The sequence below is a fragment of the Sapajus apella genome, unplaced genomic scaffold (assembly GCF_009761245.1).
Source record: "Sapajus apella isolate SASKATOON/1434 unplaced genomic scaffold, GSC_monkey_1.0 scaffold15, whole genome shotgun sequence".
NCBI lineage: Eukaryota > Metazoa > Chordata > Mammalia > Primates > Cebidae > Sapajus > Sapajus apella.
In genome coordinates, this window is record NW_022436955.1 from 15,757,237 (window position 1) to 15,772,770 (window position 15,534).

General features: G+C 40.5%; 1 protein-coding gene across 1 annotated transcript in view; it reads left to right on the forward strand.

The window, feature by feature from the left end:
* Positions 1 to 277: 277 nt before the first annotated feature.
* The window catches only part of PMFBP1 (polyamine modulated factor 1 binding protein 1), a 54,130-nt gene continuing 38,873 nt past the window's right edge, over positions 278 to 15,534 (forward strand). Inside the window, 3 exon segments of the mRNA XM_032284338.1 lie at positions 278 to 929; positions 3,548 to 3,619; positions 9,169 to 9,321. Of these exon segments, the coding sequence (XP_032140229.1) occupies positions 3,608 to 3,619; positions 9,169 to 9,321 (165 nt within the window). The 5' untranslated portion in view covers positions 278 to 929; positions 3,548 to 3,607.

A 15,534-nucleotide genomic window follows, 5' to 3' on the forward strand; every position in this document is an offset into this window, starting at 1 on the left:
ATCACGAGGTCAAGAGATCGAGACCATCCTGGTCAACATGGTGAAACCCCATCTCTACTAAAAATACAAAAAATTAGCTGGGCATGGTGGCGTGTGCCTGTAATCCCAGCTACTCAGGAGGTTGAGGCAGGCGAATTGCCTGAACCCAGGAGGCGGAGGTTGCGGTGAGCCGAGATCGCGCCATTGCACTCCAGCCTGGGTAACAAGAACGAAACTCTGTCTCAAAAAAAAAAAAAAAAAAAACAACCTCTTTTCTTTATAAATTACCCAGTTTCAGGTATATCCATATAGCAATGTGAGAACAGACTAATACATGTGGCCTACTGACCAGGACAATGACACCTCACCATACTCTAGCTGGGAGAGATGCCCATGACCATGGACCAGAAGCTTCCCCTGGTGCCAGAATCCCAAACTGGGATCTCAAAAACTTCGGCAGACTCTGGAGGGGCCTTAAAGAGGTCGAGGGAATCATGAACTGATTCATTTTTAACCTGAAAGTCATGGCATTTTCTCAGAAATTACCAAGATTATGTTTTCTCCCATTTGGTGAAAATGGGGCTTACAAAAACAGTGAGTAATAGAAATTGTTACATTCTCTTTTTGCACACCCAGCTTGATAATTGCTACCATAGTCACCCATTTGAGATGTGGTGTTAGGTGTTTCTTGGGAATCTGCAAGGTGCTCTGAGAGTGGACTGAAGAGAGGCACAAAACTTCACTAGAAGCTCTGGCCAAGTTTTTGTTTTCACTACAATCATGTTTGTTTTTTTTTTTTTTTAGATACAGCTGTCATCAAGAGAAGGCCTACTTTGAAAAGTAGATGGCAGGAATTTTGAATACAAGAAAGGAGTTCCCTGGGCAGATGGAACAGACAAGGCATGAAGAAGTGAAGGTCTCAACAGAGACACAGAGGCAGAACAGAATATGTAAGAACAAGGGTTTGAGAAGAGAGAGACATGAACAAAGTCCTGGCTCCAGAGAGTCAGTAGCTGGGGATCTGGTAGAGAGCCCCTCCCTCTGGGATGAGTCCCTCCTCCACAAAATGTCTGTCCAGCTGCACTCTTCAGTTGTACAGCACTGTGAAGGTTCACATGAGCATTTCATAAAGCCTGTGGGGCTCCCTCAAAGCACTCTTCCCTATCCATCTGGCAAACATTACTGTCAAATGCATCAGAAACCTATCATATAACACTTCCAGTTTTTTCATCATAAACCCTTCCAAATGGCCCACTGCTATTGTTAATGACTCAAGATTCTGACATCTCCTTCATGGGACAAACTCCAGCTCTTTTTTTCTTCTTATTTACCTTACTTAGTACATTTCAATATATTGTCATGCAATTATTAGAACCTGTGCCGTCTACTTTTCCTTTGAAATGCTCTTGCGTCTTGCAACTACAGCTGCGTAACTTCATAGTGGATGAAATCATCACAATCTAGAAAATCATTTTTCTGTCTTTTGGACAAGATTTCAGAATCATCTCCTGACTATGCAGCAGGCTTGCCTGAAGAGAAGTGTGATTCTCAAGGATACATTTGTTCTGTTATAGCTTTTTGTATGATACTTGAGCTGAGTTCATAGTTCCTCCTAAAGAAAGATGTCCATCATGGTAGAGCACTGAATCAGTAAACTTTAAAGCTAGGAAAGACCTTTAAAGGCCATTTATTACAGCTTCAGAAGCAGAAACATAGGCTCAGAGAGATGAAGGCCTTTCCAAAGGCCACTCCTCCAGTGAGGTGCTGAATGAGGTTTAGAAGCTTGGTGGCCTAGAACCCTGTTTAGTGTTCTTTATGCTACACTATTTTTAATCTTCTTGCTTGACTAGTGTGGAAGTCATTTGTGATGTTCCCCAATACAGGGATACCTCATGTTACTGCTCTTCATTTTACTGTGCTTCACATATACTGCATTTTTAACAAATTGAAGATTTGTAGCAATCCTGCATCAAGTCTATCAGCACCATTTTTCCAACAGCATGTGCTCTCTTGTGTTTGCATCAGTATTTTTTAGCAATAAATTATTTTAATTGTTATGCACCTTGTTTTTTTAGACATAATGCCATTACACACTTAGTAGACAACAATATAGTATAAACATGTAAGTTTTCTATGTACTGAGAAACCAAGAAATTTATGTGACTTGCCTCACTGTGATATTTGCTTTATTTTGGTGGTCAGACACTGAACCTGCAATCTCTCTGACACATGCCTATATTTCTTTGGGGAGATAAAGGAAGAAGTTGGGCATGCTTGTTTTGGCTAATGAAATGTGAGCCGAAGCAAAGTGTTTCACTTCCACTTTAAGAACCAGTAGGTGATTCTCCAAGTTCCTTTTCTGCTACCATGGCAACAGGCAACATACTAGATAATAGAAGTTTCCGCCAGCTGAGGGCTACCAGGAGACTGAGGACAATGTGCAGCAGAGCCCCAGCTGACTCATAAAGGACATGCAGAATGAGTGAAAAATAAATCTTCACGGTTGTAAGCCACTGAGACTTGGGCATTGTTTGTTGCTGCACCATCACCTAGCCTGTCCCCACCAGGTGAGCCTGAGGCACACCTCCATTCCCACAGCACACCTCTGTGCATGAAGACTTCAGACGGCATACAATGCAGGAGATCAGAATTCTGCTCCATAAAACATTCTAAATTCCATAGATCACCAGCATTCTTTCTTCCTCTTGGCTTATATTAGTGATAGGGGTGTGGTTTATTACAAAGAATGAGTATTTTGATAGCTTCTCATTCTTTGAGCTGTTCTGCAGGTAAGTTCCTGGTGGAAATATTCTCTATTCTTAGGGTTAAAAACAGAATGAATTAGATAATTTTAATAAGTTCAGTGCATTATGACTTCAAATGCATCATCCTGTGCTTACACACACATACATGTGCAAAGATCTTTGGTTCCCTTGGAGGCTTTCTATCTAGATAAGTCTCAGCACTTCACAAGTTTCCTAACTTTATAAGCACCAACATTATGGCAAGTTGATGCTTCAAAAACATCACATCATCAGGTATTTCATATGAATAGTTACAAAATTAATGGAAGCTCCTCACAGAGTAGTAAGTGAGCCTCTGTGACCTTGGGTAGGTCACTTACCATCTCTGGGCCTCAGTTTCTCATCTATAAATGAAGATAGTAGTAGTGCCTGCCTCCCAAGGTTCATGTGAGAATGAAGTTGGGTCATGCACATCATGTCTGGTTCATAAGTACATAATGTTAACTATATCTGAGCCATAGAGTACATACACATCCAAAAAGTAAACTTGATTCAGACTTTTTGCTTTCCAAAAAGGGTGAATTCAGAAAGCATTTGGTTCACCAAGTACTGACTTTCTGGAAAAGATGTAAAACCACAGTCCTGCCACGTGAGGTTTTAACACACTTTTGAAAACACAAACAGATGGGTAGGCAAGTAGGTATTGCTAACAGTTCAGGAAAATTTTCCAAACCTCTTGCTGAGGGCATAGATCCAGCTGGGAAAATCTTTAAAGGGCAGGCTCGTTTATACTTTTTCCATCTTAAATATTTGGACTTTTTCAGGTTTATAACAAAGCTTGGAAAATACTAAAGGTTAAAGGAGAATTGAGAGCTGCCAAGGAAATGAAAGATGAGGTAAGGCTCCTAACTCCTCTACATACATGGAGTTGAATCTTCATTACAAGCAACACTTTTTCATGTTTTATGATTCAAAATTCCAGTAATAAGCATCACAAAATATCATGGACAGAGGTGGGCAGCAGAACATAGTGTTTAGGAGCCCAGACTCAAGCTGGGTGAGTCTGGGTTCGTATCTACCAGCAGTATGATCATACCGAGTTTGTTGCCTACTCTAAGTTTCCTTTGCCTTATCTAGAAAATATGAATGATGAGCACCTATTCCAAAGACTTGGCATGAGGGTTAGCAAAGATAGTGCATATAGAAAGCACTTAATCAATATTAACTATTGTTGCTAACATTCTTTCTTTATCTGGAATGATATGAAAATGGAGTGTCTGATTAGTTTAATATTTTGGTCAAACTGTGTTTATGGGGCCAGGTGTGGTGAGTCACACCTGTAATCGCAGCACTTTGGGAGGCCAGTGCAGGAGGATTGCTTGAGCCCAAGAGTTTAAGACCAGCCTGGGCGATGTGGTAAGACCCCTGTCTGTATAAAAGATAAATTTTTTTTAAATAGCCAGGTGTGGTGGGATGCTCTTTTGGTCCCAGCCACTCAGGAGGCTGAGGTAAGTGAATCACTTGAGCCTGGGAGGTTGAAGCCGCAGTGAGACATGATCACGCCAGTGCATTCCAGCCTGGGCGACAAAGACCCTGTCTCAGAAAAAACAACAATATTTGTGTATGCCCTACCTTGTTCCAGAAAGGATTTAAGGGGGCTGTTTTGATGAGTAAAGGATTGTCCCACATAGGATGTGCTTTTTAACAGACCTCCTACCAAGAGGTGAGTAGATTCTGAAACAGGCAGTCCACTCCTTGCCTGCTGCATTGCTGGAGCCACACAGAACTTGCTACCAGTTCTGTGGGGAACAAGTATCTGGTATGGATTTTCAAGAAGGCTGTTTCTTCATTTAAGTTATATCTTTGCAGCATCTTCAATGTGCCAGGTATTCATTGTTCTCAGAGCTGGGAATAAAGCAGTGAACAAAATAGACAAAAATCTCTTCTCTCATGGAGCTTACCTTCTTAGTAGAATAATTTCTCAAGTGATATGGTAGTGAAAAGTCTGTGAAAACTGCCCAAGTGCCAACAGAATCAGCCCACATTCCTTAGCTGGCTGATCTCCACCATATGTCATATGTGTCCTAGACTATATACTTATAGGGTGTGCCAAGTTTTAAAGAATTTAGAATACCATAAAATATAGTCACTCTTCAGTAAATGAACATAAATGGTTCTAAATTTTTGTTCACAGGCAAAACCTTGTATAAGTATCCATTAATTCCCATCATAAGTAATGCAAAAACTATATATTTCTATAAATGGAAAAGTAAACTTGGGAATCAAGTTAGTAATATCAATAATAGTGTTTAAAATTACTGTAGATAACTCTAAACTCTATTATGACACAAGCGAAATGTAAAAATTCCTGAATCAATGTTAGTTTTTAAGACTTCATGCTTCTTAAGGCATAACACTCTCTATAAATTCAATAGTTCTGATATTATTGGTGGTTAAAAGTGGTTTCCCATTGATGATTGAAGATTTGTCCTCATCCTCAGACAAATAAGATAATATCCCAAAGATGATGATCTTTATGGTGTTATTGGTTGACTCCAAAATTACTCTGGAAATTGCCACCCAAGTTTTCTTAAAATGCCAAATCCCTGGGAATGCTGCCATTTTGAATCTTTGCAATGTTCTTGTGCTCTGAAAGTGCTACTGAATCATGAGCTTCAATTTAACATCAGCTTCCCCCAAGAAGAAGCTTGAGACTGTCAATACTTGGAAACCTAGAGAAAAATTTCTTCTCCTATTTTGAAATACATGTTTGAGATACCATGCTTTTTGACAAAAGATCCATTTAATCAATACAGAAAATTTGCTTGAGTAAATAACCTATTTTCCAATAGTTATAAGGAATATGGTAACATCTACAGTATCAGCACTAGTCATTTTGCCTGTGGGTTGATAGCTGCTGCTGATGTCATATGTTTCAAAGCAGAGTGACCAGGTTCCATCCTTATAGAAGACAAACCGGGTATGTAAGTACATGACTTAGGTAAATGAAAACTCACCTAGCAGCAGAGACTTGTGATTTCAGCCATTGTTAATGACTTCAGATCCAGGACAGGATCAGATGGTGCCTGAGGGTCAACATTATGTTCTCAGTTCATCTCATGCCCTAGTAATGGTTACAGAGCTATGATTGATGAAATGTCAGATTAAATCTTTTCCTATTGTATGTTGATACTCAAAAGGCATCTGCCTGGAATTTAGCCTTCATAAAGTAGATACGATTATAAATAGTTTACAGGTAATATCTGTGCAAGATACTAGCAAGAAATTAGGTTCACTGAGACCTTGGAAACATTTGCTTTTCTGGGGTTCTGAGTTGAGCACAGGTTTTTCTGATAACTTCCTACAATTAAAAATAGAACATGGTTCTGGAAATCACCTGATCACTCTCCCAGAATCTTTACCCCTGTTCTGATGCATCACAACCTCTTTATAATTTGGTCTTTAGGAGAGAATGGTTAAGTTTTGTTTTCAAAAGTAAATTTCACTTGACGTACATCAAAACATATTTGTTATTCAACTGGTTTAAGGAATGTTCAAAGAAAGATGATTTATTCCAAACCTTTTGTTTCATGAATGAAGACATTTTCTGAGAGACTCTGAGCCAACGCTAAATATACAAATTAGATGAGATCATCTACATTAAGGATTCAATTCTGAAGTTCTGGTGGTACAAAAAAATTGGACCATCAGGCCTCTTCTGCTCAGAGGACATCCAAAACTGGGGAAAGAAAGGATATTTTTGTTGGCTTGAGAGAGAGCACTTAACTTTTAATTTAGAAAGACTCAAGTGTGTCTCATCAGTATTTTGTTAGTGAGCACTCAGTGTGCTAGTCTCCATGGGGAACAATCTGGTGTCAGGGTCTCTGCCTTGAAACACATATATTCAGCACCAAGGCAAGAGTATAGGGCATTTGGCTCTCCTGTGGAGCAGGCATTTTGTTGTCACCTAACCTGCTCATAGATGCCAAAGAAAGTCCTGTGGCCAGTGTGGAGAGGCTCCTTAGGGTCCCCTTTCCCAGAGGGAAATAGGCTCCATACCCTATTCCCAGTGTGGTAACCGCAAGAAAGGGATCCAAAGCACCAGAATCAAACTACCACTCTTTATCGAGTTAAGGATTTTATTTCCAAGTTAGAAAACAGTGTCTGTACACCATTTTTTAAAGCCACTCTACACGCATTCTGTTAAGAGAGTCCCCGGTAATTGTCTTAATGGTAATTACATGCTTGGGGCAGTTGACATCCACTGTTATTTTTCTGGAAGTGAGAAACGAAGGATGGGAGCAAGAGAGGAGGAGGGAGAGTTTGGAGATAATGAAATCCTTTTAATGACAGAGCCATGCCGTTAACCTAATTAAACTGTAAAGTGGTAAAAAAAATTAAAAAAAAAAAATCCAGGTACTAAATGGAAATGAAGAAATAAATCAGCAGAGACAGCAGCACTTCTGGGAAACCTCCTGAATTCCGAATACTCTGACATTGCAGTGTCCGATTCTCACCGTTGTCCTCTGCACCCCCTCGGCCTTGTGCAGGAGTTGTTTAAACTGACCTGTCCAGTAAGGCTTGATTTACAATATCCATATCAGGTCTCCAGTTCCTCTGGGAATGTGTGTTATGCAGCTCATATATTTCAAAAGACATACCAGTCAGTCAGATATGATGGCAGAGCACTAGCTACAGGGTCAGGATGAACGTGCTCTCCAGGCCTTATTGCTAACCAGATGTGAGACCTTGGACACTGTGGCTTAGATTCCTTCACTATTTCCATGTACCAATCCCCTACCTACTGTGCACTTTTGTAGCTGTAATTCTCTTAGAAGAATTGCCTTGAGACTATTGAAGTCACTTTGCCTACAGGGGCAGAGAGTTGGAAGTTCCTAGGAGTTTATAACCCATGGAGCAGCCATTGGCCATTGACTAACTGATGCTGAGTTTGACAGCCCAGCTTTCATTAGCACCAATCAGGACAGACTCTAAAGTGTAACTCATATTCCAGAGTTTCCTGTATGATCAGGCTAAAATTACTGCCCACAGGATTCTCTGAAAATGTACCTGTACTTGGTTTTTTCCCCTTCCCTGTCTGGCTTCCCCCTCTTCCATGCTGGTTTTTCTTAGGAGTGTTTCTTTAATAGATGACATGAATCTTCACTTAAGAAACTTCTGGGTAATCTAACCTAAGAGATAGGTACTGTATTGGTCCATGTTCACACTGCTATAAAGAACTACCAGAGACTGGGTAATTTATCAGGAAAAGAGGTTTAATTGACTCACAGTTCCATATACCTGGTGAGACCTCAGGAAATTTATAATCATGGCAGAAGGCAAAGGGGAAACAAGGCACATCTTACATGGCAGCAGGAGTGAGAGAGAGCAAGGGGAAGTGCCACACTTTTAAACTATTGGATCTCATGAGAACTCACTATTACAAGAACAGCATGGGGGAAACCACCCCCATGACTCAATCACCTCCCACCAGGTTCCTCCCTCAACACGTGGGGATTACAATTTGAGATGAGATTTGGGTGGGAACACAGAGCCAAACTATGTACTTTCCATAAAGGAACCAGCCTCAGTTCCTAGATTTAAAACTCAGCAGTGGTGCTCATGAGTGTTGTAGAAAGCCAGCATAGTGAAAGAAATGAAGGACTACACAGCTTCACATGGGACTTCTTCCTCATTTCTTTGACACCATTGCCAACCACAACACTGGGAGCAGAGGTGGCATCGTGGTGTGATGAAGCCCCACCCTCCTGCAACAACTCTGCACCCACACCCCTACTCAAGTTGCTCTGCCCCATACACTCTTTATATGTCAATCACTACTTTCCATCCCCATCTAGAGACAGTTAGCTAATTCTTTTCACTCATAATCAAAGACAGAGATCTTATGCCACCAGCCCAGGGATTTCACTTTTGTTTCCCTTGTGAATGCCTCCAAAGAAAAGCACCGGGCTTGTAGGTGAGGGAGATCCTTTGGTCTAGTGGGTAGAAGAGAAAGATAAGAGACTTCAGAATCCCACATCAAGCCCATCATGGATTCACTATACTTGTCTTGACAAGTTCATTTGACATCTCAATGTGTTCATCAGTGGCAGAGCCATTAATATTTATAGACAGTCCACTAGGTGCCTGGAATTATTCTAGGCACTGACTTCCTCTTGAAAAACAGGGGAATTGTCTGTGGTGCACCCCCACAGTGTGGTGAAGATTAATTAATATAAATCAGTAATTGTCTGAATAATGCAGAGCACTCAGACACCAGGCAATTGGAAACTGTGTAAATGTTACACAGGATGAGTAATAACAGCTAACGGTTGATGGACAAATTTCCAGCAAATTTAAAGTCACTGTCAACCTGTTAAGTGAATGAAAGCAAGCACTTTCTTGATAGCTTATAATTGATGCTTTTGTTTTTCTGGCTGCCTAGGCAGGGGAGAGAGACAGAGAAGTGAGCAGCCTGAACAGCAAGCTGTTAAGCCTGCAACTTGACATCAAGAAGCTGCATGATGTCTGCAAGAGACAAAGGAAGACCTTGCAAGACAATCAGCTCTGCATGGAGGAGGCAATGAACAGCAGCCACGTAAGGGACTTGGCAGCAGCCGGCCACCCCTGCTCCCTTGACTTCTGCCCCTGCTCCCTTAGGGGGAAACAATAGAAAGTTGTTTCACTGTTCATTCAAGAGCACTTATTGAACAAGCAATGAGAGAGAATTAAGAGAATTAAACACACACACCCTAACACACATACATACAGAAAATGTCACTCCTGCCTTCAGGATTTTTCCGTCTATCTCCAAGGTCACGTACATGCTAGGCACAATATTTTCCTTATCTGGCCTTTCACACCTGTATTTAAAGCCCATTGCCCTGAAAATATCAGATCACAGTGATACAAGGAGAGCAGCATCTGCTATGGATCTCAGATAAACTTCTAAGTCAACCATGAAAATAAAAAGCATCACACCTGCTCCAAGGTATCAGTGTTCATCAGGGTAGCAAGGGGTCTTTATTGCCGCACCTGTGTCTCACGGTTTTCGAGCTTTTCTTCTGGACACAGGAACCTGATCATAGGACAAGCTCAGGTTCTCAAGAGTTAATGCCCCTAGAAGCAACTTTCAAGCAATATCAGGTGGGGGATGGTAGATTAAATCTCCCACCTTCCTTTCTCCCTAGTCAGAGGTTACTTGAGGCATGGTGTCTCGCAGCCTTCCTCAATAGAGCTGAGCCCAGTTGCTCACATCGGTAACTAGCTTGATGACACACCTTTTTTCTACCAAATTCTTTTTTTTTTTTTTTTTTTTTTGTTACATGAATAAGTTCTTTATCAGAGATTTGTGAGATTTTGGTGCACCCATCACCCGAGCACTATATACTCAACCCTCCTTCACCCCTCCCATCCTTTCCCCAAGTTCCCAAAGTTCATTGTATCATTGTTATGCCTTTGCATCCTCATAGCTTAGCTCCCACTTATGAGTAAGAACATACGATGTTTGGTTTCCCATTCCTGAGTTACTTTCCTTAGAATGATAGTCTCCAATTCCGCCCAGGTTGCTGCAAATGCCATTAATTCATTCCTTCTTATGGCTGAGTAGCATTCCATTGTATCTATATACCACATGCCAAAATAAGGAACCAGCCAAATGCCCATCAATCAACGAGTGGACACACCTTTTATCAGCTTCCTTCCCTTCCTTGTTTCAGTCTCCCACTCCCCAACCAGAGTCCTAAGACCACCTCCCACATCAACTACTACTTGCTCAGTTCCTTGTCACAGAGCCTACTTTAAAGGGTGCCCAAGCCAAGACACTCAGTAACACTGATCCTACATATGTGTGAACACGCAGACCTCCTGGCAAGAACATCTTTCGGGAGACTGTGATTTTGGACCAATACTTATCTAGAGTCTAGGCTGTTCATCAGCTGAGGCAATTTCATTTCAGTCTGAGGAAGGCAATTTTCGTTTCAGTCTGAGGTTTTCTTTCTTTGGAAGCTCTAAATCTGAGGCCTTTAAGTCAGTCTCTAAATTTATCCACACAAGCTGGAGAGCCAGCTGGTAGACATTTTCTCACAGCTCTCTAAACACTTCATGTTTCCAAGAATTCTTTACTTGTGGTCTTCATTTCCATTTAGTGACTTGAATTCTCAGTAAACATAAAGCAGGTCCTAGCTGCACAGACCTGTTGCTGGACACCCAAAGTTAGCCTCTGGGAGGCTGTGAAGCCACCACTGTGTTCTTCACTGTTTGTGGCCAAGAATCTGGCCTCTTTTCATTGCGTCTGTTAGAGTTCTCCCAGGACTTACCACTTCACTATTGAAACCACAAATTGTTCCTCTGCAATGCCCTAGAAATACTACCAACAAAGCATTTCTACTTCATGTCATAAGCATTACTTTCCTCAGGAAGTCACAAATAGAGAAAAAATCCACTGGTTTCTTAAATGGATCTCAGGAAGAAGATTATCGTAATTTACTTCTTTCTAAATATTAACATTTTAGGATATTTCACCATTGCTGTCATGAGTTTTCTTATTCCCCCAGTCAGGAAAAGCCATGTGGCTTATAAATGTACCTGGCAACTTGGAAGGAGAAAGGTATTAAATTGCATTTTATTATTCTAATTGCCCAGAAGAAGGTCTAACAGCTTGAAACAAGCTTTCCCCTAGCACTTAGTGCAGAATTTAAATAGCAGACTACGCATACAAATACACAATTAGATGTAGACTTATACTCATCCTCTTGGAAAATCCCTTTAAGATCTGCCTTCCACATGGAAATGTAATATGGGAACAAAAGGGAAACCAAGACTTTCTGAAATTCTGACTACTGTCTAACGAGGAGCTGGGGAAACAAGCAGGAGTTAGGACCACAATTATGTAAGAAGATTAAAATATTACATTAGATGTTATGTATAACAAAAGGAGTGGCAGGGAAGGGGTGAGTGATAGAAAAGAAAGCGACATGACCTTACAAATCAAGAATACATTATGCTCCTAATCTCAGGAGCAGAGCAGGAAACAGAGTGAAGAGTGCTTTCTTAAAATTTGCACCTCACTTGCCTCACTGTAGAACTCACCCTGCCCAGGAATCAAAAGAGCATCTCAATTAAAGTGAAAGGAGAAAAGAACAATAGAGATATCATAATAAAATAATCAAACTCAGAAAAGAAAGGGCCTTTTGAGCCATATTCCCAGGTTGCATTCCCTGATGGGAGCATAGGGTACATGCCCTGATACTCAGTAGAGCTCAGATTGCCAAACTCATCTTTGAAGTGTACAGAGGACACTCTTTTTAGCATTAATCTATATAAGGTAAGTTTGATTCCTGCAGATAAAAGTAATTCGTTGAATATGTGAAGGTTAGTAGAATCTTGATGGGCATTATTACACAGTATCATTTTGAGTCATTGGGAATGATAAAATATATATTTAATTGAATCTCCTGAATGCAGTCTGAAATCCTGGATTGGATATTGGAACAGAAAAAAACACAGTAGTGAAAAAACTGGTGAAATCCAATAAAGTATAGTTCATAGTAATGTTCCAACATTAATTTCTTAGTTTAGACAAATGTACCCAGTTATTTAAGAAGTTAACCTTAGGGAAAGCTGTGTGAAGAACGTATGGGAACTCTCTGTGCTACTTTTACAATTTTCCTGTAAATCAAAAATTATTCACTGGGCACGCTGGCTCACGCTTGTAATCCCAGCACTTTGGGAGGACAAGGCGGGTGGATCATGAGGTCAGGAGTTTGAGACTAGCCTGGCCAACAGGCTAGTCTCTACTAAAAATACAAAAATCCACTGGCCATGGTGGTGGGTGCCTGCAATCCCAGCTACTCAGGAGGCTGCAGAAAGAGAATCACTTGAACCCAGAAGGCAGAGGTTGCAGTGAGCCGAGATTGGGCCATTGCTCTCCAGCCTGGGCAACAAGAGTGAAACTCCATCTCAAAAAAAAAAAATCATTTTAAAATACATTTATTTTTAAAGTGAATTTCAGGCAAACAGAAGTCACTAGTGAGAATAATGTCTAAATTAGAAAGATGCATCTAAAATTAATTCATGTCACTTAAACACACAGTTCTATGCTCTACTGGTACAAGGAAGTACAAGAAATGCAATTTGTAGAAGACGTACAAAGTAACAGATAAGGTTGGATGTGGTGGCTCACGCCTGTAATCCCAACACTTTGAGAGGACGAGGCAGATGGATCACCTGAGTTCGAGACCAGCCTGGCCAACATGACAAAACCCTGTCTCTACTAAAAATACAAAAATTAGCCAGGTGTGTTGGCAGGTGCCTATAATCCCAGCTACTCAGGAAGCTGAGGCAGAAGAATCACTTGAACCCTGCAGGCAGAGGTTGTAGTGAGCCAAGATAGTGCCACTTCACTCCAGTCTGGGTGACAGAGCAAGACTTCATCTCAAAAAAAAAAGTAACAGATAAACCTATCCAGTGATATAAGGCTAAACTAAAGTTCCAAGGGAATATCTCATTTACCTCAAAGATAGGAAAAGAAGTTCATGAAAATGACTGAAAAAGTGATTTAGTCCTCATCGGTGCTAATGGTTGCTGCTGCTACCTCTTGAACAAGGAGAAACTGATTCAAAAGCCATTAACGCCTCATGCAATTCAGCTCAAGTTTGAAGATTTCCTAGATTGTCCCATAGACCTCAATACCAAGAACTGAAAATCACAAATGTAATAGATAATTTTGTATGAAAAGGTCAATTATAAAGCATTTAGATTTTTTCAACTATACAAATATATTCTCTGGGTTCTGCTATAGCCCAGACAGTGTTAACTTTTTTTTCCTATTGTGGGTTTTGGTCCCCTCCCCAGGAAATTATTTCAATTTGATGTGTCCAACTCTGAAGTTGCTTAGTAAAGAAAAAAATCTCCATTAAAAAAAAGACAGTGAGACTTTTTGGTTCTTAAATAAAAAAAAAAAATCATTGGGGATTTAGTTATCAGAACAATGCCAACCTAGTCAGTGCAAACTAGAGCAGGGAATAAAATGGTTAAAAAGTATTTTGAAAATCCAGCTTTAGGCAAATCAGCAGGGCCTGATGACATACTTCGAAGAGTACTTAAGGAATTGGCAGGTGTTATTACATCGCTGCTAGTGATTATTTTTGAGAACTCAAAAGGATAAAGAAAGTCCCTGTAGACTGAAAAAGGGTAAATGAAGTGCTCATCTTTTTAAAAAGGGAAAAAGGACAATCCTGGTAATTATAGACCTGTCAGCTTAACTTCAATACAAGGAAAATACAGAACTTAACATCAATCAATTAGCATCAACTTGAAAAGCACAAAGTATTGGGTGGAAACCAACGTGACTTTTCAAAAGGCAAATCATGCCAGGCCAATTAATTTCCTTCTGTGATCAAGTGGTCACATAGGCAAGAAAGGAGCAATAGCTATAATCTCTTTGACCACAAGTAGGGCTGAAAGGTTGACTAAATATTGGAGCAGGTTCCTATGGACAGCCAGCAGTCCCCATCTTTTCAAGCAGCTGAGACCTGGATAGAAATCCAGCTGAGAAACCTGGTAGACCAGATGGCCTCCAGAATCACATCTCTCTCCAGATGGTCATTTTAAGAACTAATCTTACCTCTGTAAAATCATTTCCAACGTGCTTATTTTCTTCAGATCTCAGTTTAAAAGTCAAAGAAGACTCTAATAAAATATCTGTGTCTTCATTAGAAAGAACATTTTTTAAAAAAAGACAAAGAAGCAATAGGAAATAAGTTGGTGCCTTTGTGATACTGCTGTTCAGCACATTTGTAAGTGAAGTGTAGGCTTAATCCATAGTGTGTGATTTTCTATTCCTTTAGAATTTAGAAAAATAAACTTTTGAATACATAACGATAAACAAGTAGAAACTTAATAGGTCTCAAATAAGTCTAGGCATTTCTCCAAGTCTTTGAAATTTGATTCCTCTAAACCCATTGATACCTATAGTGTACAAATGTTTAAAATTCCTATCCAAAGAATTCTAGTTTCTCTGCAGATATAAGCAGTCCTTGGATCTTTATAACCAGGCAAATTAGGTCAGGTGCTATATTTGTCCCGTACTGGAAGAGATGCATAAATTCTCATCATCTGGCTAGCCCATCATGTTGCCTCAGACCAAAATTAAACCCAGAAGATTCAATATGACCTCTGGGGAAGATAAAGCATTGACATTTCAACAGTATCCCTGCCAGGCTGCAAAGCTTTATACACGTCATTTAGGAAAAGGCATTTATTTCCCACAGGAAGCTTTAAGGCCAAAGAGCAATTCTAAACATACCTAAGTATAGATGGGGGTACCAGGTACTAGAGGGGAAGCCCTAAAGGGAGAGAGAGTTTGACTTCTTTTCAAAGAAGGGCACTTCTCTCATTCTGGGCAATGAAGAAAAAATATGGACACGGAAGGAAAGGGAAGCAAAGAATGAATATGTAACAGGAGACCACAGTTAGTTTTCAGCTGGGTCATACACATTCAGCAGTGGACAGGTGCTTACGAAGCCAAAGAAAAAGGATTATGGCAAAATCTGATAAGGTTTTCGTTTTTTTTTTAAGACAGTGTCTTGCTCTGTTGCCCAGGATGGAGCGCAGTGGTGTGATCACAGCTCACTGCATCCTCAAACTCCAGGGCTCAAGTGATACTCTCACCTCAGCCTCCCAAGTAGCTGGGACTACAAGCATGGCTAATTTTTTTTTTTGAGATGGAGTTTTCGCTCTTGTTACCCAGGCTGGAGTGCAATGGCGCAATCTCGGCTCACCGCAACCTCCGTCTCCTGGGTTCAGGCAA